Consider the following 23,906-nt stretch of genomic DNA (forward strand, 5'->3'; position numbering starts at 1 on the left):
AACTCAAACCTCCATACCAAAATAAATCTTTTCTCTTTTAAGTTAATTATCTCAGGTATTTGTTGCAGTAATGGAAAGTTGACTAACATGGTACCTGAGTAATTATCATCAAAAAAATCTAAATAATTAACAGATGTCTAACATTTAATTTCCCAACTAAAATTACATGTAAACACTAGATAACATTTTCCTTTATTATGTTTAATCACACAAGTTCTCAAAATTACATATTAAAAGAAGATAACTGTTTTATTAATTAAAAACAACAAAAGAAAACCACAATGGCAGAGGTTCTAGGAATATAACATCATCACCTGCTTGAGGAACTATAAATTGTAAAATCTCCCAGGAAGACAATTGGACAATGTACTCAAACATCTTAGCGTTCTACCAGTCCTTCCTTAATCCAGTAATTCAATTTCAAGGAGTTTAAGAAAATAATCTACAGAGGTATTAGAATGTGAAACTGATAAAATTACATTTTTATGCAAATACAAATGTGCCACAATGAAACCCACCATCCTGTATATTTTACCAATAAAAAATAATTTTTAAACATTAAAAAAAGAAAATAATTTTCAAAGATATAGCTGCAAGGATATTAATGATGCAAAAAAGAAACAAAATAATAAAAACAATAGGAATTTAATTACATAAATAAGTTTCAGTGAAATGCTTTTAAAATTAATTAAGTGCAATCAATACATCAAACCTATTAAAAAACACTACTCACTACTAAGAGAGAATATTTATTGGCAAATTCAAATGGCATATTCTTCAGCGGGGGAAAAAAACAAAATAGGTAACAAGTGCTATCTGCAATATTCCATTTTGTTAAACAAGAGTGGCAGTGATTGAGAGGTAGATATGGAGCTCAAAGGGTTGTTTCAAGAGGTTCATCAAAATGTTTACCACTGGCGCAGGCAGTCATTCCCTACATCTGGGTACCAACTCCAGCCGCCCAGACTCTAGCACTATGGTCATGGTGGAGGAGACAGCAGTGCTGAGGAGGAACAGGGCACCAAGGCACAGGATTTCTATAATTGGCCTGATGAATCATTTGATGAAATGGACAGTACACTTATTGTTCAGCAGTATATTCAACAGAACATAAGGGCAGATTGTTCCAATATTGACAAAATTCTTGAACCTCCTGAAGACCAAGATGAAGGTGTGTGGAGTATGAACATTTAAGGCAATTCTGCCTTGAACTAAATGGACTTGCTGTCAAACTTCAGAGCAAATGCCATCCAGATACTTGTACTCAAACGACAGCAACTGAACAATGGATTTTTCTTTGTGCAGCTCATAAAACTCTAAAAGAGTGCCCTGTTATAGACTATACTAGACACACACTTGATGGTGCTGCATGTCTCCTGAATAGCAATAAATATTTTCCCAGCAGGGTTAGCATAAAAGAATCATTTGTAGCAAAACTAGGATCACAATGCCATAGAATTTACAGAATATTTTCACATGCTTATTTTCATCACTGGCAGATATTTGATGAATATGAAAATGAAACATTTTTATGTCATCGATTTACTAAATTTGTGATGAAATATAATTTGATATTGAAGGATAACCTGATTGTACCAATTTTAGAAGAGGAAGTTCAGAATTCAGTTTCTGGGGAAAGTGAAGCATGAAGGGAATCATATAGAAAAATGTACTGATCACATAATTAATGTTAATTATGTACTATATATATATAATTTTAGACACATCAATCATGTATCCACATTATAGCTTTTTTGTTTAGTATAGGTTTTGTATGCTGTGTGTTGCCTTTTAAACTGGGAAATACTTTTTAAGTTATTCATGAGCTGTATATTCACCAGTGTGGCACTCATGGTTTTTAAATAAGATTACTATTATCTGTTTATAATGCTTGTTAATAAAAGAATTTACAGTTTGGTAAAATTGCTGCTAAACAATCATTGGATCACAATCCTCATCAAATAAACCTATCTATAAAAATGAGTGAGCTTGAGGTTTCAACAAGCCATTTACTAAAGAGATAGTACTGTTTTCCTTTAGTTTTACTCCTGAGTTTAGATATTTTAAAAATCTGTAGAACATAGTTTCATCTTAACTATTAACTTTTTGAAAATTAGATAAAAAGTGTTTTAAAATTCTGTTTATAGTTTTTGATATACATATGATTATTATCCAAATAAAAGAGCAAATAAGGGATTTGTAATACTTAAATAAGATTACTATGCTACATAATGTATCTAGGCCAGTGTAGTCGGAAAGGTTTCATCTTTTTTGCAATAGCAGATTATTAAATATGGGATGATGATAATGATAAGGCACAAAAATGATGTTCCCACTGGAAACCTGCCCTATCTCCCCTTTCTCATATCCCTTAATCCTCTCCCCAAACCACTTTAGCTTAGAAGTTTTTTCACCATACCATGATTTAGTTGTGGCTTATTCCTATTTATATTTGTATTAATTGCTTACAGGTTACACCTCATGCTAGCAATTATGTTACACTACAGGAAAACTATTGGCATAGGCTCTTGCTTATCTGTGTTTTGGGAAATTGTTCTAACTACTTAGAAAACAGTCTTAAGATAGTTTGACTTTTCCTGTTAGTGATATTAATCTTTTCTTCTGATCCTAATAGCATTAAATAGAGATGAAGAAATACTATAGTATTTATTTTATGCCCCCTCCCCAAAAGTTTATGTTGAATTATTTACGCAGGTGAGGTTATTTGCAATAATTCACAGGTTCCAATGGTGATGATGCATGGTCATGTTTTGAGACTTTGTTTTAATTCATGGTCTTCAGAATTCAAGTGTAGGTTAAACAATCTTAAAATCTGTTGAATAAGGTTGTTCGTAAAGTGCTGGAGGTCTTATTGCCAAACTGGTTGTAATGAGTCACTAAGATAGGGTAATAAATTGTACGTGAAGAAAATACTGAAAGCCATCTCTTGACCAAACTTGACAAACCTAAGGAACTTTTTTTTCATTTAAAGAAGTTATTTTGAAATGAAGATGAAAATGTATTCATCTTGATTGTTTTTTTTTCAAATTTGAGGAAATGAATTATACTGTATTACAGGCAAGTGTTTATAGAAAAGGGTGGGAAATAGTAGCATACTGAAAGTGTGTTTGTATAGTTTATGCTTTTCCAAACCTGCCTGTCTTGACTTTGAACAGTACTATCCCAACAGCCACAGTCATTACTGTACCAAAAACCACAACTATCTTTCAAGAAGCTTTATGTTCACAGTGAATGGAATGTTGACTTTGAAATTATGCATTTATATTAATGCCACTACAAACCAACGGGAATATTAATTTTTAAACAAACTTGCTAAATATTGAGACTAAACTACTAAATTAATAAATTATATGTAGCACTGTAAAAAAAATGTTTACCACTAATTTCTGACTAGTGGCATCAAGGGCGTTTTTCTTTCAACTTTTCAAGATCTGTCAAACTTTCTGAATTTGTCTTGTAACTGATATTTATTTATTTCAAACAAAGTCTCACTATGTCGCTCCGGCTGGCCTGGAACTGATGATCCTCCTGCCTCACGCTCCTGAGTAGCTAGGAGTACAGGAGTGTGCCATTGCGCCGGGCTTTGTAACTGGAAAAAAAAAAGAAATTTACTTAAACATAAAATTATCCGTTGGCTTTTCAGTACCTGAGTTCATCCCCTCCATTTCCTACTTCCCTCACTACCTCAGAGTCTTTGCTCCATTGCCACCTGCCCGGGCTATCCTATTCAATCTACCAAATCGTCCCAGATACCTCCAACCATGCTCTTCTTTTGATTTTTCTCATAACGCTTATCCTCTAAAATGCTATATAATTACGTTAGTTGCTCACTGTCTGTCCCTACCCGCTAACAGTTACTCCAAAGCAAAGATGTTCGGTTTATTTGCAGACATTATTTCAAATTGCTCACAAGTCTTGGCACGTAGGAGGCGTTCTGTATCCTTTCAATGAACAACTGCAAGGGACAAGGGCTGGTTCTTGGCTAGCGTCTGGTGGCAACACCATCACTCACACAAAGAGTACAAGGTAGTGCCCTCGATGAAGTATTCACTTCCTGGAATCCAAGACTCATGGAGGGCGCAAGCAAACCCTTGCGCACTAGAGGGAGCCCTCAGCTAGAGTGTGAGCACCATATAGGTTCAGCCAGCGCCTGGCCTCTTAACTGCGGAGAACTACACTTCCCAGAAGCCTCGAGGCTCGAGTGGACTACATTTCCCAGAGGCATTAGCGGCTAACCCTGTCCCACCCTGCCCGGCCCTCCTGGACCTTTGCTGCTGCAGCGGAGCGACTGCCGCCGGCGCGCGACTCCGGGGCCAGGTCGCTCGCGGCCGGGGTCCCGACGCTAGGCTGCTGGCGGGAGGGGCGGTTCCGGAGCCTCCCGCCTGCGAAGCGCGGCCTGGCGAGGCATCGCCCCAGGAGCCCCAAGCCTGGGGAGGTGAGCGGTAGAGGGCGGTGGGAGGCGGACCTGGGCCTCGGGAGGATGCGGCGCCCGGGCTTGGGGAACAGGCCCGCGAGGTGTGCCGAAAAACCATTGTGGTCCGGGCGACACCCCAGGGCCTGTCGCTTGTCCCCACTAGTTTTCCGTGATGTCGCCCCAGGCGCGTCAGGTGGGGCACTTGACCCGGGTTTGCGGCTGGCCCACCTGCTTCCCCAGGTCTGTCCACAGCGCGTTCCCTGCCCTGCCTACCGGCCTTGGTGGAACGCGTGAGAAAATGAGCTTCGTCCCTATGGCTTCAGCACTGTGCCATGACAGGCATCGTGACCTGCTTCACGGAGGAGAGGGGTGCTCGGCTCCCCGATGGCACAGTGAGGACTAGTATCCAGGTCTTTGGTTTCTCTGCCTGACCCCCTTCCCTCCATAGGAAAGCGACTGTTTTCCTTCTCTGGAACAGCTTTCTCTAAAATCTGGGAATTGATTCCTTTACAGGAAACAGAGGAATTAGTTGGAAATTTTAGAGGAAAATTGCACGATGCACAGTGAGATTAGAGCAGATGCTCGGGGACCAGAATCCTCGTGCCATTCTCACTGTGTGAACTGGTGCATTCTGACCTCAATTTTCTGATCTATAAAATGGAGTTCTAGCCATGCCAGCTGACTCTGGGATTAAACAGCGTGAGGCTGTTGGTGCCTGGCACTTTGTGAGGCTCAGTGAGTCCCTGCTGCTGATGGAGTCCTGTGTCCTTCTGAGTCTTGCTTCTGGAAAGCTCCAAAGCCACAAAGAGTGGGGACTGTGGTCCAGGATGCCCCCAGCCCTTTTCTCTGATTTTGTCCACTCCCAGCTCCTTCTGACTTCCCTCTGTGGTCACATGGGGTCTGAAAGAATTTCAGAGCTCCTGGTACTGAGGGGTGGAAAGCAGAGGGGGCTTTCTCATGGTTCCTTTTTCTTCTCTTAGATCCACCTTCTGGAGACTGCACCCACCCTGGGGGGAAGAGCCCAGAAAAGACATGGCTCCTGAGCAAAGGGAAGCAAGGTCCCAGGTGAGCTCACTGCCATCTCTGTTCTTAGTAGGTGGATTTTCCCTCTCTCTCTTACAATACAACCTTCACCAGAATTTGGAGCTCTGGTCCTTTGATCTTGGGGGAGCTGGTTCACCTTTACAGATGGTAGATTCTGTAAGGAATACTGCCCATGCTCACACATGTCTAGTATCCACTTTTTTCTTGTTAAACACACTTTTGTTCATTAATCTCAATCCATTGTGATTACTAATTTGATAAGGTAAGACGCCACAAGTAATGTAACACCAGGGACAGAACAACATGCAAACCTGATAAAATTCTTTTCTAGCCCTCCCTCCTTCACTTATTCTTGTCTTCCTCCCTTCCCTTGGCAAAATGCTTTTTTCCCTGAACCCTGAGCAAGTGCTTTGCCTATACCAGTTTTTAGTCTCAGTAAAAACTGATCTTGACCTGCCATTTTCATCTCTATGTTGGGCAACTAAAGGAGGCACCCCATCCAGGTGACATAACCTGTGAAGAAAAATAACCATGTTGGAGAGTTCTCTTTCTGTAAGGGCAAAGAGAGTACTCCTCAGGAAGCTGCAAGAGGTTTCCATGGGGATCTCATGAGATATTGGTGGTGGAGAAGCAGTACACACTGTGGTTAGGGTCCTCAAGCCAGACAGCCAGGTTTTAACTCAATTCCTTTGTTATTGTTTGTGGGCCTTGGCAAATAACTCTATCTCTCAGTGCCTCAGTTTCCTCACCTATGAAATCAAAATAATAACTATGCCTACCTCCTAGGATAGATTAGAGGATGACATAAATTAGTATTTGTAAGGTGTGTAGATCAGGGCTGGGCACATAATAATTGCTCAGGGTGTGTTTATTGTGGTAGCTGAATGATACTATATTAATAATAATATTAATTTCATGAATGGAAATTGCTAAGGAAGGCCTGGAGGTAGAGTGCTTGCCTAGCTTTTACAAGGCCCTGGATTTGATTCCCAGCATCATAAAAATGTTTTTTAATTATATAATGTTGCTAGGACCCAGAAAATACTGGTCCTTTCTCTACTTACCTTCATCTAACACTAACAGTTGGTATTTCTTGAGTGTCCAACATGCTGGGGAATGTTCTGAGGGTTTTGCATTTGTTATTTCTCATTTCTCACAAAAGCATGGCTATTATCCCCTATATAATTTAGACCTTAAATGTCCCCAAAGGCCCATGTGTTTAAGATGTGGCCCTTAAACCTGTGGTACTATTAGGAGGTGGTGGAACTTTTGGGAAGTGGGATCTAGTAGGAGGAAGTTACATCATTGAAAGTGTGCCTTTGAAGGGCATACAAAAAACAATAGGATTGAAACCGCCAAAACTGTAAACCAAAATAAACCACCTTAGGTGTTTGTTACAGTAACTGAAAACTGACTAAAACATCCCAATTTTATAGACATATGAGGAAACTGAGGCTCAAAGAAGTCAAGTAACCCAAGTTTGTGCTCATGCACATATGGCCTCCAATCCATGCTTGGACCAGCCACTCCTCGGTACATCTTTCAGAGTATGGACAGACCCAGGTACCTGTTCCAGGGCACTTTAGCACTATGGCATTATTTATAGATGCACAAACATGATGGAGTTTGATCTTCTGAAGCTCTGGCCAGGACCCACCATTGTATGTTTGAGCTGCTCTGTTTTCTTTATTCCTTTCCCATTCCATTCCAACAGGGCCAAGTTGCTCTTCTGCCCAGAACCTTCTCCATCCTTTTCTGCAAAGCAAATCCCCAGCTGTATCCCTATCCTCACCTGCTGCCCATGGGTTAGTATGGGGTGGTGTGGTATGTAAAACTCAGTGACAGGAAGTTTAAGACCAGAGAGAGTGCTGACTTCACAACTAGATTACTTAAGTTATGGTCTTGCTACTGCCACTAGTAAAGCATGTGATCTCAGATCTTGGTTGTACTTGATCTTATTTTCCTTGTCACTAAAATGAAGTTTGAACTAGAAGATGGCATATGGTGTTGCCTGTCCTGCCAGTTTTGTTTTATTGCAATGCTGGGGATCGAATCCAGGGCTTTTGCTTGTCAGACACACATTCTGCCACTGAGTGATATCCCCAACCCCTACACAGCAGTCTTTCATTGTTCAAATTATTTAATGTATTTTCCGTGTATGTCATTTGGATTATAAATTCTTTGAAGGCAAAGATCATTTCTTATATTCCTTCTATATACCAATAAATTATTTTTCTTGTCATATATTGCATGCTCATGGTAGAAATTTCAGAGAATTAAAAAAATATTTGAATAGTAAAAGTCATTTTTCCCGCTATACTCTCTCAACATGACACTAGGAGTGGCAGTGTAAGGAGATTCCTCACCTACCAAGCAAGTAATGCTACAAGCAGACCCTGGCTAGGTGTCCTCTAATTCAATTTAATTTTGACACTGTCTTCCTGGCAGTAACAACAGGTCCCATAGTTTGAGGGCTCAGCCCCACAAGATTTTCCCCAATCCAGACACCAGTTATGACCAACCAGCTAATTAATTAGGGTTCCCTGGCAACCCCCTCCTTTATTAATTTGGTAGAGCAGCTCACAGAATTAAGGGAAACATTTATCAGCTTATTATAAAAGTTATCACCAAAAAAATAAGTTATCAGAAAGGATACTGATAAAAAAAAAAAAAAGTACATAGAATGAGGTATGGGTGTGCCACTCTCCAGAAACCTCCATGTGTTCAACTCTCAGACTCTCCAAATCCTTTCTTTTCAAGTTTTTATGGAGGCTCCATTAACACAGGCACAATATATTAAATCATTGACCAACTTCACCATCAGCCCCTACTCTTTGTCAATTCTTAGCATACAAAAGGTCACTTGTCATTTATCACTTTGAAGATTCTATGGATTTTAGGAACTGTGTACCAAGAAATGGGATGAAGACCAAATTTCACAATATCACAACATTTATAAAAAAGAAAGTAAAATCACTTGCTTCAACATCTAGACATAACCATTTACAGCTCTTTGGTTTGTATCTATAAGAATCATTTTCTATGTCCATTCATTTATATGTATACGTATTTTTTTTTATTTTTATTCTAAAATGTACATACTGTATAATCTTAACCACTTTTGAGTGTAAAATTCAGTGACATTTTAAATATATACATTCACATTGTTAAGAAACCATCATCTCTATCCATCTCCATTGTAAATGTTGACATAAAACAACAACTTTAAAGAGAATAAAATAGTTTACTCTGAACCACATATGAGTGACACAGGGACTTGGATTCAAGTTGCCTGAATAACTTGTTCTGCTATGGAAGAGGATACGTGAACTTTTATAGCCAAAAAACAAAGTCATGAATCAATAAGTTTAAGAAATATGTTGGTGGGGGCATTAGGTAGGTGAACTGTAACAAAGAGGAAAAGTCTTTCCTATAGTTATTGAATGTTACAGCATTCTTAGCTTTTGGATTGGTGGAGACTAGAGGTCTGTTAAGCTGTTCATACATTCTAAGAGGTTTACCTAATAGGAGAATGTTAGGTCAGATACAAAAATTAAAGTAAATGATTCTTTTTCTAAAGACTCTAAAGGTAGCCCAAGCTAATTTTGTCTCTTAACCTGCAACTTGCCATCTCCACAATCAGGATGTTCTGAGCTGAGGTCAGTCTACATGATCTTTAATAGAGATGTGGGACTGGAGAATGAAATTGACCAATTTATGTTATATGTATGTACAACTATGTGGCAATAAGTTCCATTACTATGTGTAATTATAATGCACCAATAAAAATTAATTCAAAATATAGATGTGGCTTCTTCAAAGTAATTCAGCTTCTTATATAGGTTATCTCATTTATATATTCTTAACCCTGTGTGGTAGGCACTGAGGGGCAAATGTACAGATTGATTAAGAATGGAGCCTTGGACAACCACTGGAATTGGAATTCCACTTCAGTCACTGACCAGCTGTGTGACTTGGACAGATTTCTTATTCTTTCTGTACTTTGTTTTTTTTTTTTTTTTTCTTTCTTATGCAGAATGGGGAAATGATATTACCACCTTAAGTTGTGGTGAAGATTAAAAAGATTATACACAAAAGATTAACGTAAAGCTCTAAGAGCACTACTTGGCCCATAGAAAGCATTTGATAACTGACAGCTCTTTTAATTTTTGCAATTACTATCCTCAAACTCAGTGCCTGTCTTAAGTTATTTAACTTTGTCTTCATCAGTGAATATTTTTTCCATTTTTTGCTATTGCAAGCACCATGATAAGTTAACTTGTATATGCAATTTTGTGTACTGTTCGTTATAGTACAAATACAGTCCTTGGTAAGTTAAAGAACATACACATTTCCAACCTTTGTAATATGTATTATCAAATCTCTGTTAGACAGATTAATTAACACTCCCACTAATGGCCTTATTCCCTTTACACATCTCTCATAGTGGTTAACACAAGGCTAGTGTGTTAATCAGCTTTCCATTACTATTACAAAATACCTTAGGTAATAAATTTATAAGGAGGAGATGTTTATTTAGGCTCATGGTTTCAGAGGTTCAGCCCATGGTTACTTGACTGTCACTTTTGGCCTATGGCAGAACAGTACATCATAGCTGGTAGTGCATGGCAGAGGAAGCTGCTCACATCATGACAGCTGGAAAATAGAGAGAGACAAGAAGGAGCCGGTCCCAAATCCCCTACAAGAGCTCACCCCCATTGACCTAACTTCCTTTCAGTAGGCCACACCTCTTGAAGTTTCCGCCACCTTACAGTAGCATCTTTGGCCTTTGGGGATCATTCAAGATCCAAGCTACAGCAGCTACATTCATACTTCCTGCTGCTCATTGTGTTTTTGTCACTAGATGATTATTCATTAAGCAAATGACTTGGCCCCTTGAGAACCTTGAATAGTAGTATCAGCAGGATTTCATGGTAGCCTGTCCACCTCCGTTTCCACTATCTACTCGCTGTGTGAGGGCTGGTCCTGGGTGAGCTGGAATGGCTTGTTCTTAACAGGTATCAGTAACGTTCGAGGATGTGGCTGTGCTCTTTACTCGAGATGAGTGGAGAAAGCTGGATCCTTCTCAGAGAAGCTTGTACCGGGAGGTGATGCTGGAGAACTATAGTAACCTGGCCTCACTGGGTAAGGAACTCCCTGTGGACACAGTTCAGAAATTAGATCTCAGCACTTCCTTCCCTGAATAAAGCTGTGGGTCACCAAAAGTCTTTAACTGAGCTTTGCCTTAGGATTATATGAATCAGATCTCAGCAAATAAATATTGAAAGCATATTCCCCTTAAGGCATGGAATTGCCCTGTGTACAGGAATGGAGGAGGTGGTCTTGGTAACCATCCCCTTCCCTCTATGTAATTGCACATTAAAAGTTTCTTCATAGTTCAGGTATCATTTTCCCACTGTGACTGTTCTTTGGTGTGTTCATCTCTGGGCAGAAGGCTTCAACCATCCTCCGGACTTTCCACTTGCCTTTCCCATTTGTTTTTTCTAGGGTCAGCAAACTTTATTTATAAAAGGCCAGGTAGTATAGGCTTTGTGGGCCCCATGAAGTCTCTGTAACATATTTCTCTTAGTTTTATTTTTTTCTGAGCTTTTTAATTTCAATTATTTTATTTTATTTTCTATTAGGAAGACTCCCATTTATTAAACCAAAAGTGATATCCCTGTTGCAGCAAGGAGAAGATCCCTGGAAGATGGAGAAAGGAAGTCCTGGAGGCTCCTCTCTTGGTGAGTGGGTGACACCACGGTGCCCCAGAATCACCGCAGGCATCATTCTGGTTCAGAAGAGGGTGCAGCTTAGAGTGTTGGTTGGGAAACTTAATTTAGGGTTCTCAGGTCTCAAGAAGTGATAGGGAAGGGAAAGCCCAAGTTCCTAGACATATGCTTTCTCTTCTTTTCTTATAATCACTTCACAAAGAGTCTCTCCAGATCTCTTTTTATTTTTCCTGTTATTTCTGAAAAGGACTGCATTTTCATGTATTCTTTCAACAAATGCTGTATTTTAAGGGATTACAAATAATTCATTCTGGCTGAAGCTGCAGGTATGTATAGGAAAAGAAGGAGCCAAGGAAGGAAATGAGATGAGAGGCTGTCTGAGGGCTACATTGTAAATGCTTTGGTACAGTTCTAAGAGATTTGAACTGTTCTATGAATGACTGGAAATATTTGAGAAATTTAAGCAGAATTTTTTTATCCATGTTATTTTAGAAAAATTAGTCTGAATCAGAAGTAAATGTTACTTAATAAATGAATGGTTAAAGAAACAATGGTGTGTCCTTACTCTGGCAAACGTGGCCACAGTTTAGAAAGAAAGAACACCCTGATGTGGACCCAACTGCAAGGCACATTAAGGAATAAAGCAAGTTTCAAAATATTACCATATATTTCTGTTTATGTTTAAAGAAAAGTATGTGTGTGTTTGTGAAATACACAAACAAGCACAGAGAGGAAGTTTCCAAAGAACACACAAGGTTACAAGGACACACCTTAACTATTAACAGCAGTTACTCTTGGAATGAGTCTAATAAAAGGGGACTTTGTTTCCATGTAATGTTTCAATTTTCACAAAGAGAATATAGTCATGAAGTTCTCTTGATTGGAAGTTAATAAGAATGTTCAGGTAGAAAGCATTATGAGGGTAGATTTAAAGTGAGGCACAACTAGAGATGGAGGACTGGGTTTGTAGCTCAGTGGTAGAGCGCTTGCCTAACAAGTGTGAGGCACTGGGTTTGATCCTCAGCACCACATAAAAAATTAAAAATTAAAAGGTACTGTGTACAGCTATAACTTAAAAACAAAAACAAAAAAAACTAGAGGTGAGAAGCCTTACAGCGCTATCATAGGAATTCAGGCAAGAAGCTAGTGGGCCTGGAGAGAGGCACCTGCTATGAGAATGGGGGCAGAGGAGAAGTCTGCTTGATAAGGGTGTATAAGGAATTCAGTGTGAGATGGTTTTCATTTAAGATGTGAGTAAAACACATGGGTAGAGATTACAGGTGGGCAGATGTATAAGGGAGACTGACTGGTTGGCACTCCAAGCAGAGGACAGGGAACCCTCAGTTCAAAGGGGTATTTGCCACCTTGAGTTGACCAGGTGAAGGTAAAGAGAAGAAAACGACTCCTAGGAAACCAACATTTGAGAGGTGGCTAAGAGAGAAAGGACTCTGCAACTGAGCCTAAGGTTAAATTATCAGAGGAGAGAAATAGAAGAAGTGCTAACAACCAAGAAAGGCTGGGGATCCGAGCTTATGGAGGCCTAGGAATTGGTGCCAGGGAAGGTCTGGAGAAAGGAAGTCAGTGTCAAGGAAGGAGAAGAGTAGAAGAAACTGCAGAAATGACAGCAGTGGAAACAGATCCCACTGAGCTCCAGCCCCGTCACAGGATTTGGTCTGAGAATTAGAGAGCCTGGGAGGGCTGAAGAGTTGTGAGTTTCCTGGAGCTGCACCCAGGTTCACCCTCCACAGACAGCAGCTTTCAGTGACTTAGGGAGCCTGAGAGCATGCAGGGGAGACACATAGGAGGCTACATCAGGTCAGACATCCAGTGACAACCCCCCAGGTCCTGGCCCAGGGAGGAGTGAGACAGACTGCCTTGGTACAACAGTGCTGTGTTGGAGCTCTCTTCTCAGACACGGTGACAGTTCCTGAGATGGAAACCCCAGTTGTCTGTCTTTTTAACCCTCATTTTGGAGAAATATATGAATTCTGTGGATACTGCCAGAAACCACCTCAATATAAACAGAGAGCACAGATAGCAGGAAAATTTGAGAGTTAAGAGGCATCAGTCTAGTTATTCTATGAGGCCTGACTCTTGTCGGAAAGATCAGAGGAAGAGGAGGAAGAATCATAACCTGTGATCTGCCTTGGGAGCTGCTGAAGGAGGAATGAGTCTCCTTCATGAGAGAGGTGAGTGTGAGTGGGATTAGACTGAGTAGAAATAGGACCAGGGTTCAGAGCTTTCCAGGGAGAGACTGGGGCATCTGACAATGGGCTCAACTCGCCCCTCCTCAGTGCTGGAAAACATCCTCAGTCTTGAAGGAAGGCCATGAGTGATCACTAAGTGAAATGAGGGAACTGTTTTCTGTGCTGCTCCCCGCTTCTGTGGGTTGGGATGGCCCTTCTCTCTTTGGTGAAAGGTGGATGTCAGGTGGTAGTCCTAGGGGACCTGATCTGTGGTATGAATGTGTTATGCTTCTGGTGAGGCTCCCTTGTCCCTGGATCGTGGTGGCCTCTGAACAGCCCTTCCCAAAGGGATCTCACTCCCCGTGAGGACAGTTGAAGGACCTGGATATTCTTGGAAGTACCTAATATTAACTGTCAGCCAGAACCAAACTCCTAACCCTTGAACAGCCAGTGACAGAAAAGTTCATGCTCTGAGAGCAGGACTCCCTAGAACCTCCACTTGCTTCAAGAATGCACTTTTACAAAGTTATTTTTCACTTCAGAACTGTTCATAAATAGGAACAATCCAAAAAACTTCTGAGAAAAACAACTTGTGTCATCCTGGGTTTCTAAGTTTTAAGTTGAGAGACAGGAGGACGTGGCTCAAAGGGACTGTATCTGATTTGAATCTCTTGCTTAGAAAATGAACCCAAAGCATAATCACTTGAGGTTGTGCTTTTCTGGAATAGTTGTACTAATAATAATGGGGTTAAATTCATTTGTACAGCTCATAAGTTTGGTTCACAACCAAATGTGAAAATATTAGATTCCAAGGATGATCTAGGTAATCATATCCATGCAGTGAAATATTATTTTTTCTTCCCTTCTTTTCCTTTGTCTTCCTAAAGCAAGAAGCCATCTAAGGTGGACTGAAATGCAGGGTGGTCGCCTCTGGGATTATCTGCTATGCTCCAGTGAGGTTTGCTGGGGCAGCATCTGCCTGCAGGAAGTGCATCTTTTCCTGATTTGCACAAGGTGTCATACAGATTAGCAGCAGCCCTACCAAATAGCATGTAATGGAGTTGTAAAGTGACTTCTTACACAGTTCAAGTGGAATCATAATGCTCTGCAGCCGTGTTTAATTTGTATGAGTTAATGCTTCTTGCTGTCCCCAGCCCTCCAACAAAGACCCATACAGGGTCTCTGCACCTCCCCTCTCCCCAGCTACCAACTTCTTTTCTTCGTCGCTATCAAAAGGATCTTTTTAAAAAATAAACTATGTCATATTGCTCCATACTTAAAACCTTTAGAGGCATCTATCCCATGGAGCACAACCCAGAGTCCTCATTATGACCTTCAGAGATCTATAGTTGTCTGGCCTCTTGACCTTCCTCTCTTTCTGCTCTGCCCTTTATGCAAGGACTCTGATCACCCTGGCTGTCACCTCAGGGATTTTGCACTTGCTTTTCCTGTTTGGTACCATTCTTCTTCCTGATGACCACATGCATGCATGGCTCGCTAACTCATTTTCCACAGGTTTCTGCTCCTGAATAGGCTCTGCTAATCTAAAAACAGCCTTCATTCCTCCATGTTCTTTATCCCCTCAGCACACTTATCATGCATAATAGTACATATTTATTTATGATCTCTTTTTTGCATTCTAAACTCCCTTATATAGAATTGCCTCTTTCATTCATTCCCACTTCCCTATTGTCTAAAATAGTGGCTGGCCAGAGTAGACTTCAGTTTTATAGTAAATGCAGGAATGACTCAGACTAGATTAGTTCTGATGGAAATAGAAAGAAGCGAACCAATTCCAAAGATATCTGGAAAATAAAAGTAGGACTTGGAGATGAATTTAGTAAGGAAAATAAGAAATGGAGTTGTTAGGCATACTTGCTTAGTTGGTGGTTTGTTCACCAACTATATCATTCACTGATATAACAGTGGAAGAAGATCCAATTTGGGAGATTTATGAATTTCATTTGGAATTAATTAAATTGAGTTGTCTTTAGTTGACCCAGTTATCCAAGTGGAGATGTCAGGACTGAGTGTGGAATGTAAATTTTCCAGAACCTGGTCCATACAGAATAATTAAAACAATGAGTGAGGTTAAATTAGCCTGTGGAGAATGTTCAGATTACAGTAAGAGGAAGAAAGAGGCTAGGATTGAATCTTGAGCCACATGGAAGTCTTAGTGATGTTAGGTGGTAGGGGCAGAAGCATTTCAGGCAGCCAGGTAGAGAAGAATGAACCCATAGGGAGGTCAAGTGTAGGAGTACTGTAGGAGGAAATTGGAGAGTTTGGTACCATCAGAGGCAAGGCATGACACATAGTAGAATGGTAGCAGTAGAAGTGAGAAGTAGATGGATTTGAAAGATATTATATGGTAAAATGAAAAAGTTTTGATAGTTGATTAGATAATGGGAACAAGAAGCTAGTTCTTGGGTTTGGATTAAGAATAGTGCCATTTACAGAATCAGGGGGTTAAACAGGTTGGAGGGAATGACATGAGTCTGGCTCTAGGCATGTTGACTTTGAGGTATCATTAAGACATCTTAGTTGCAGTTTTGAGTAGATGGGCTGGAAGTTTGTGTGTGGAGAACAGAGAAGTCTGCCTAGAGTATAAGTTTGTAATTGAAGCTGGCCAATGGAAAGAGGCAAAGTGAGAAGAATTGGTGGCCAAGAATTAAACCCTAGGGAACTCTACAAATTAAAGAGCAGGTAGAGAAAACTGAGTGCACAAAGAAGATTATAGCTTAAGAAAAATGAGCCACAACATGGGACATAGTATGGGCTCACTATAGCTTAGGAGGAGAGTGTCTCAAGGAAAGTGAGGGATTGCTGTCAGGTGTTACTGGAGGTAAGTTTGGTGAGAACTGAAGAAAGTGTCTTGTCCTAGCCACGTGGAGGTCTTAGTGGCATTAGGTGGTAAGGGCAGAAAGCCAGAGGGATATAAGGAGTGAGTGAGAGGAACCAGTGGACAAATGTAGGATACACTACATATATACATATATTCAGAGAGATAAAAATAGTATATAATACACCTTATTCTGCCCCTTTCACTTGGTACATAGTGAAGCTCTTTCCAGGTCACTACACAGAGAGCTTCCTCACTCTGGGCTGGCTCTAGTCTTCTCTCTTCTCAGCTGGGAGAACATCTGGACTTGGTTACATGCAGCTTTGGGTAATGTTAGCCAGCAGGTCCACTTGAGATTAGGATTTTATAAATGTTATTAGCAATATGGGAAGTGATTTAAAGCTATACCTTTATTATGTGCCAATATAAAGTTCTGATATGCTACAATTAGAGTTAGCCCATTAGGTTCCTCAAAGGAATCTGGTTGAATAAACACACAGTACACACAGTGAACTTCTATGCAGCCATATAAAGGAATAAAGATCTCTTTAAGTTCCGCTGTTATCTGAGAAGGGACCAAGGAAGTATTTTTTAAAAAGTATGTATGTTACGTATATACTTATTTTTTTAAAAAAGATAGAAACAGAAAAAAACAAAGGATAAAAGCAGATCAATAAAAATGGTTCCCAACACGGTAAAGGAAGAAAAAAGATGAAGGGAACCGGAGTAGAATCTAGAGGTTTTTTTTTTAAAGATATCTTTTTTCATTTGACTTCGGAACCACAAAGAAATTTCATAAAATTATAAAGCAAAATTAAATAAAAATGAAAAAGTATCCCCCAGATGTTAAAAACAAAATGAAATGAATGACTCTAATTGTGTTTCAGGTTGGTTAGTTTAGCAACATAAATAATTATTTCAAATTCCTTTACATCACAGTAGTTTGATTTATTTGTAGTTTATGTCCTAAGGACAAAAATAACTGCAAACAATAGTGTGCAATTTGGTGGCAGTGATAAGAGTAATTTTGACATATTTATGGATGAAACAATTGATGTCTGAGATCTCCTGTAGCATAATTTAGTGGAAGAGAGGTAAGGGTTTATGTTATAGTGCTATGGCTGCCATAAGAAATTACCACAGACTAGGTGGCTTAAGGCAACAGAAGTGTGTTGTCTCACAGTCTGGAGACCCAAAGTCAAGGTATTGGCAGGATCCTGCTCCTCCTGAGGCTCCATGTTCCCCCCTTGCCTCTTCCTATCATGTAGTGTTGCCAGAAATCCTTGGTATTCCCTGACTTCTGACTGCATCAGCCCTAACTCCTCCTCTACCTCCACATTGTGTCCTCCTCTTTTTACCATGCATTTCTATGGCCAGATTTCCCCATTTTCCAAGGACACTAGTCAATTGGATTCAGACCCACTATAATGTCCTCAACTTAATTTGATCAAATCTGCAGAGACCCTATTTCCAAATAAGGTCAGCTTTTCAAGTACTAGAAATTAGGACTGTAACATATCTGGGAGATGTGACACAAATAACCCATTATAATCTATAGATGTAACAGCGTTGGTGGTTGAAACTTACTTGAAGATTCATTCTACAATTAGCTCTTGTATATGCTGCAAATTTTCCACAATTAAAAGTTTTAAAAGCTAGCTACCAACCACACAGTTTCTAGAATGTTCCTCTTTTCCAGTAACATAAACATCTGGAAGATGTTTACAAATGTGCCACCCTACCTATTATCATGGTGATACATACAATTCCCTGCATATAGCTCCCTCATTTTCTGATTCTAGAAACTTTATGAGACTATAAATACAAGCAACATTTTTATAGAAATGACTTGAATCATTTTATGAATCTGGCTATAGAATAAGATGGGGGAGAAGACTTCAGAAAATAAATCTTGAAAGTTGGATTGGGTTCAAAGACTAATGATGTCTTCAACCCTCATCTATCCTATGACTGGTCCTTTAAAATCTCATCTTAGATATCTGAAAACTCTAAACAGCATCTGCACCTCTTCCCTACCTGCACCCACCACTATCTAAGGATAGTTTGGATATTGGTTTAAGCTCATGTTTGCACCCATTTCTACCTTGCATGTTTGTTGTAGAAATGATCACATTGTATTGTGATTGCCTATTCACTTCTTCAATTCTATGCCAAACTATAAACTCCTTGAAGAAATGAACTGTTTTTTTTTCACTACAGGATTTGTAGTGTATTGTCGATTACCAGTACCTAGGATACAGCCTAACACATACTGTGTACTTTTTAACTATTTGGTAAATGAATAAAGTAAGGAGCAATGAATACTTTTTGAAATAGCAAGAGTAGTCTTCCATATTAAGAGTATAAATCCATTTGGAAATAATACTAGATAGATGAGATACTGGGACCAAAGGAACAAATTGAAGGTCAATAACAATAGTCACTGTAGAGTAAGGAAATACTGATCTTGGGTGGATCAGTGTTGGCTGTTGGAGGCCTTTCACCTAATGGGATTTAAGAGAACTCGGTGACTGCCTAGACTTGGAATGCAAGGGAAAGGAGATTTCAAGATGAAATGAATCGAAGAATTTATGGGAAAGCCATTGAAAATGTTATGTTGTCATTTTGAACTGGGAAACATAGAAAAGAAGCTTTGAAAAGAAATCATTTTGGTATAACTGAATGTTCAAGAACCAACTGTCAAAGATGGAAGGTGCTGAAAGATGAAAGAAAAAGCCCGACAGACACAGGATTGTACCAAGTGCAATTTATTAGGGACTTACAGACAGAAGTGTGTCTTGGGTGTCAGCAAGGCAGAAGGATCCTCACACCCTGAGGAAGAGGAGTGTATGCTAAACAAAACAAAAGTGTCCTGTGGCTACCTGAAATGAACCTGAACTTTCTCAAAACTATTAACACATCTAACTACAGTTAAGAAATAGTCCAGTGTCAATGACAGGCAGGAAAGAGAAAATTCAGGATTGTCCTTCACATAGGAGGTGCGGAGATAGAGAAAAGTTTGAAGACCTTGACCTAGTGACAGTAACTGGTCAGGGCAGTGGTCATTAGCAAGATCACTGAGCTCTAAACTTCTGCCCTAAGTTTTAACCTCATTCATCCAGTAGCTCAGGCCTGTGCTTGATTCTTGGAACAAAGGTTGAACTGTACCTTAGGAGACATACTTGTAGAGCTGTAGACAATTCTGAGCAGATCATGAAGAAGTTAGGGTGTCCTCAACCCAAGACTACTATCTGCTTCAGTGGAAAACATGAGACTAAGGCATTGGCACATTGGTGCTAGAATGAGTTCACCACAATTGATATGGACCCTTTTATCTGTAACCACTTCCATTACAAATAAAAATGCCATGTCTCTTTTCCTTATTCTCCTCTAAACCAAACTTTCAAAAACATTTTCCATTTGATGTTTTTGTTTTCACACCTGCTGTTGTTTCCTCTGTGTACTCCTGAAGACCTTGTTCCTTACTATTTCACTACAAGCACTATGATTAAGCTCCACACAGCTTCCATCTTGCCCACAGTCAGGTTTTACAGTCCTCAAGGTATTTGCCCCAATTGACTATTCACTCCTTCCTGGAGTACTTTTTATTCTCTTTGACTCTAGAACGTCATACTGTCCTGATATTTTTTCTTAACTTCTAAATGTTGCAGTAATCAAGCAATTTCTCCCCATTCTTTGTCTTTAAGTTAAATCTGTATGCTGATGACTCCTACATGCATATCTTCAGCTCTGACCTTTCCCCAGATCTCCATAATAATCTATACAACTGACTATTTCAATGTCTCCCTTCAGTTGGTCTCAGAGGTGCTCATTAAGTCATCTAAGCCATAACGAAGATACCTGAAACAGATTCACCCTTTTCCTCCTCTTCTTCTCAGTGACTGGTACCAGCGTTCATCATTGTTAAGCTAGAAACCTTGATATAATCCTTAACTTTTCTCTTTCCTCTCAGCATCCTATGAGTTCATTAGTTTCAGTACCATTAGCACTTCCTTTGTAATGTATCCTGATGCAGTCATCTGTCCCTTCATCCCATTTCTCACTTAAATAATCATAAAAGCTTCTTAAGTCACCTCTCCTCTCCCTGCTACCTGTGAAAAAGATGAGAAAGCAAATGTCAAATAGGAATCTCAAACACAATAAGAAGCCAGAATCACTTTAAACAATAATGTCTAGCCCAGGAAGAAAATGCCAGACTATGTGCATAACCTGACAAAGTTTAATATTTACTGAATTATATTATTACCCAAATGAAATGTTTATTGAATTCCAATCTTTACCATTTTTCATGTTAGCCCTGCTTTACATTTTTATATCCTTGCCTATTGTTGATCTTAGACTTTTTTTCAACCATCTTTGCATAGCTTTTCTGATTTGATGCATAAGTAAGCTGTCTTCCCAGCTCATAACCCTTGGCCTCACACCTACCTTGTGGTACCTCTATAGATTAACTCAGTAATGCTATATGAACTGGCCCTTAAACCTCCCTGATCACCCATGTGCTGTCCTGAAAGGCAGTTTCTACAAGGGACTTGAATATGTGTATGTGAATGTATAATTTATGAAATTAGCATGAATGAATACCTATGGATATACCATGGATGGATATCAGGAAACTAGGAATATGTAGGTAATTAAGAAAGATTAATAAAACAAGTTTTGTATAGAATTAGGGATCTCTAGGAAGATAGGATATGCTGATCTGCTTCTGAAGAATGCCTAGAAAAGGAAAGTGGACTATAAATAGGGAAATATATAGGAAGACATAATACAATATGTATGTATTTTATATATATATATATATATATAAAACACTCTGGTAAGTGCAAGGGTAAGGGAAATAGACTATGGAAGTTCAAAGTCAAGGACTCATGGAGTTAGCTTTTAAATCTGAAGGATACAAAGGAATTTGGGCATAAAACAAAAGAGGGAAAACTTTCCAGATTAGGAATGCTTACACAAGGAAGAATGCCAGGATGATAATCTAGGGGTCTTCCATTGGCTTTGGATTCTGATCCTACATTGCACTTCCCAACTCGTGCTCCCCTTTTTCTTCTCTTCTCTCTCACTCTGAGTTCACTTTGTTCATTTCTTTTACCCCTAGTACTTCTGCCCCGTTGCTTTTTATCTGTACTGCCTAATTCTCCTAGTTTTTCTTCTTTCTGTATTTTTTGTCAGATACCAAGACCTTATTTTATAACATCAATATTTATTTGATCTTCACATTTAATCTAACCAGCTAACTTCTATATTACATGAGACATCTTCAATTTTTTTTTTTTCTCTCTCTCTCCAGTATGGAAGAGCAATCATAAGACCACAAAGTCAACTCAAACACAGGACTCTTCACTTCAGAGACTGATAATGAACAGACACAAAAGGAGTGAACCTGAACCCTTGGACTTGAAATCTGAAAAATCGTGCATGTATGAAGACAAATTAGAGAAAAAACAGGATAAAAAGGAAAATTTTCAGATAGTTTCAATCACCCACAGAAAAACCGTGACTGTAGAAAGAAGCCATAAAAATGTTGAATTTAGCCAGAACGTCAACCCAAAGTCAATCATTGTTAGGCAACAGATAGTTTCCAGAGAGAAAACACCACCAAAATGTGAAAAAAAAGGAAACACTTTCAAACAGAATTCAAATTTACCTAATCAGCCAAAAATGACAGCAGATAAGCGCTATCAATGTAGTATGTGTGAGAAAACCTTCATTAATACTTCATCCCTTCGTAAACATGAGAAAAATCATAGTGGAGAGAAATTATTTAAATGTAAAGAGTGTTCCAAAGCCTTTAGCCAAAGTTCGGCTCTTATTCAACATCAAATAACTCACACTGGAGAGAAACCCTACATATGTAAAGAATGTGGGAAAGCCTTCACTCTCAGTACATCCCTGTATAAGCATCTAAGAACCCACACTGTAGAGAAATCCTATAGATGTAAGGAATGTGGTAAGTCCTTCAGCCGAAGGTCAGGCCTTTTTATACATCAGAAAATCCATGCTGGAGAAAACCCTTATAAATATAATCCAGGTAGGAAGGCATCGAGTTGCAGCACACCTCTTCCTGGTCAAAGAATTCATCCCAGAAAGAAGTCCTACTTGTGTAATGAATGTGGCAATACCTTTAAGTCTAGTTCATCTCTTCGTTATCATCAGAGAATTCACACCGGAGAGAAACCTTTCAAATGCAGTGAATGTGGGAGAGCCTTCAGTCAGAGTGCATCACTTATTCAACATGAACGAATTCACACTGGAGAAAAGCCCTATCGATGTAATGAATGTGGAAAAGGCTTCACTTCTATTTCACGGCTCAATAGACATCGAATAATTCATACTGGTGAGAAGTTTTATAATTGTAATGAATGTGGCAAGGCCTTAAGTTCCCATTCAACACTTATCATTCATGAGAGAATTCACACTGGAGAGAAACCATGTAAATGTAAAGTGTGTGGGAAAGCCTTCAGGCAGAGTTCAGCTCTCATTCAGCATCAGAGAATGCATACCGGAGAAAGACCCTACAAATGCAATGAGTGTGGGAAAACATTCAGGTGTAACTCATCCCTTAGTAATCATCAGAGAATCCATACTGGAGAGAAACCCTATCGATGTGGGGAATGTGGGATGTCATTTGGCCAAAGTTCAGCCCTTATTCAACATCGAAGGATTCATACAGGAGAGAAACCCTTTAAATGTAATACATGTGGGAAAACTTTTAGACAAAGCTCCTCACGTATTGCACACCAGAGGATTCATACAGGAGAGAAACCCTATGAGTGCAATACATGTGGGAAACTTTTCAACCACAGGTCATCCCTTACTAATCACTATAAAATCCATATGGAAGAAGAACCCTAGAAAGTAGATTTGCATGTGTGGAAGCCTTAAACCAAAGCGCATCAGAGAATAAATACTGAAGAGTGATGTAATAAATGTAATGGATATGAAAAAAGCCTATAATCATTTAGTGTCCATCAGCTATCAAATCCCATGGATAAACATTGGTTATGTAACAAATAAAAGCATTCATGCCTATCGGACATTTTAAAAAATAACCTGAGAATTCATAAGTGGAGACACTAACTTTGGGCATTTGTAAAATAAAAGGTGTTTGTTTTTCCTCTTTCCTACAGCAGTGTATTCTAGATATCACATGTGATCATCTTAAACATCTAAGTCGGTAGGGATTTCTCATAAAAACATCAAACTCTACACCAGTAATATTTTTTATAACATTTTAGAAGCTTATGAATGAATGAGTCAAAAAATATACATTTTTAGTGAAAAGGACCAAAATAAAAGATTAAAATGAATGGTAAACTATCTCTCAGTCTCTGGGATTTATCCTTTTCTTGTCTTGGTATCAAACTTTGCACATGGATTTCACTTTTTAAAAAAAGGTTTCATTAAAAAAGAAAGAAAGAAAAATCTGGTCTCTGTTGTAGTAATTACTGTGAATTGGAAAATTTCCGCCCAATTTCTGTTTTCAGGGAAAAAATTACTGCTTTGAAATCATTATGAATTTATACCCACTAATATTGTGGGCTGTCACCTAGGTGTATTAAATATAAAAATAGGCAACTTTCGAGTTTAAAGCTACTAAATATGGGTTTTTTTAATTCACACAAAATAAACCTATCAGAAGT

At 39.2% G+C, this 23,906-nt stretch overlaps 1 protein-coding gene and 1 pseudogene across 2 annotated transcripts; both read left to right on the forward strand.

Annotated features, from left to right (window-relative positions):
- Positions 1-976: 976 nt before the first annotated feature.
- LOC124987457 (MOB-like protein phocein) lies at positions 977-1,658 on the forward strand (annotated as a pseudogene).
- A 2,615-nt stretch (positions 1,659-4,273) lies between these two features.
- Positions 4,274-23,685, forward strand: Znf354a (zinc finger protein 354A). 2 transcript variants are annotated; one of them, XM_047556990.1, is made up of 5 exons: positions 4,274-4,456; positions 5,416-5,500; positions 10,498-10,624; positions 11,125-11,223; positions 21,554-23,685. In XM_047556990.1, exons 2-5 carry the CDS (start codon positions 5,468-5,470, stop codon positions 23,116-23,118), a joined length of 1,824 nt encoding a protein of 607 aa, XP_047412946.1. In that variant the 5' UTR covers positions 4,274-4,456; positions 5,416-5,467; the 3' UTR covers positions 23,119-23,685. The 2 variants fall into 2 exon arrangements, with proteins under 2 accessions (XP_047412946.1, XP_047412947.1); XM_047556991.1 differs by lacking the exon at positions 10,498-10,624 and having other exon boundaries at positions 21,554-23,684.
- The last annotated feature ends 221 nt before the right edge of the window (positions 23,686-23,906 follow it).

The sequence above is a fragment of the Sciurus carolinensis genome, chromosome 6 (genome assembly GCF_902686445.1).
Source record: "Sciurus carolinensis chromosome 6, mSciCar1.2, whole genome shotgun sequence".
NCBI classification, from domain to species: Eukaryota; Metazoa; Chordata; class Mammalia; order Rodentia; family Sciuridae; genus Sciurus; species Sciurus carolinensis.

Bases quoted from the DNA above. Each gene is read 5' to 3' on its own strand.
- Znf354a (XM_047556990.1), top strand. From the start codon at position 5,468: ATGGCTCCTGAGCAAAGGGAAGCAAGGTCCCAG. The intron at 10,625-11,124 runs GTAAGGAACTCC...ATTTTCTATTAG, and splicing joins TAGTAACCTGGCCTCACTGG to GAAGACTCCCATTTATTAAA. The intron at 11,224-21,553 runs GTGAGTGGGTGA...CTCTCTCTCCAG, and splicing joins TCCTGGAGGCTCCTCTCTTG to TATGGAAGAGCAATCATAAG.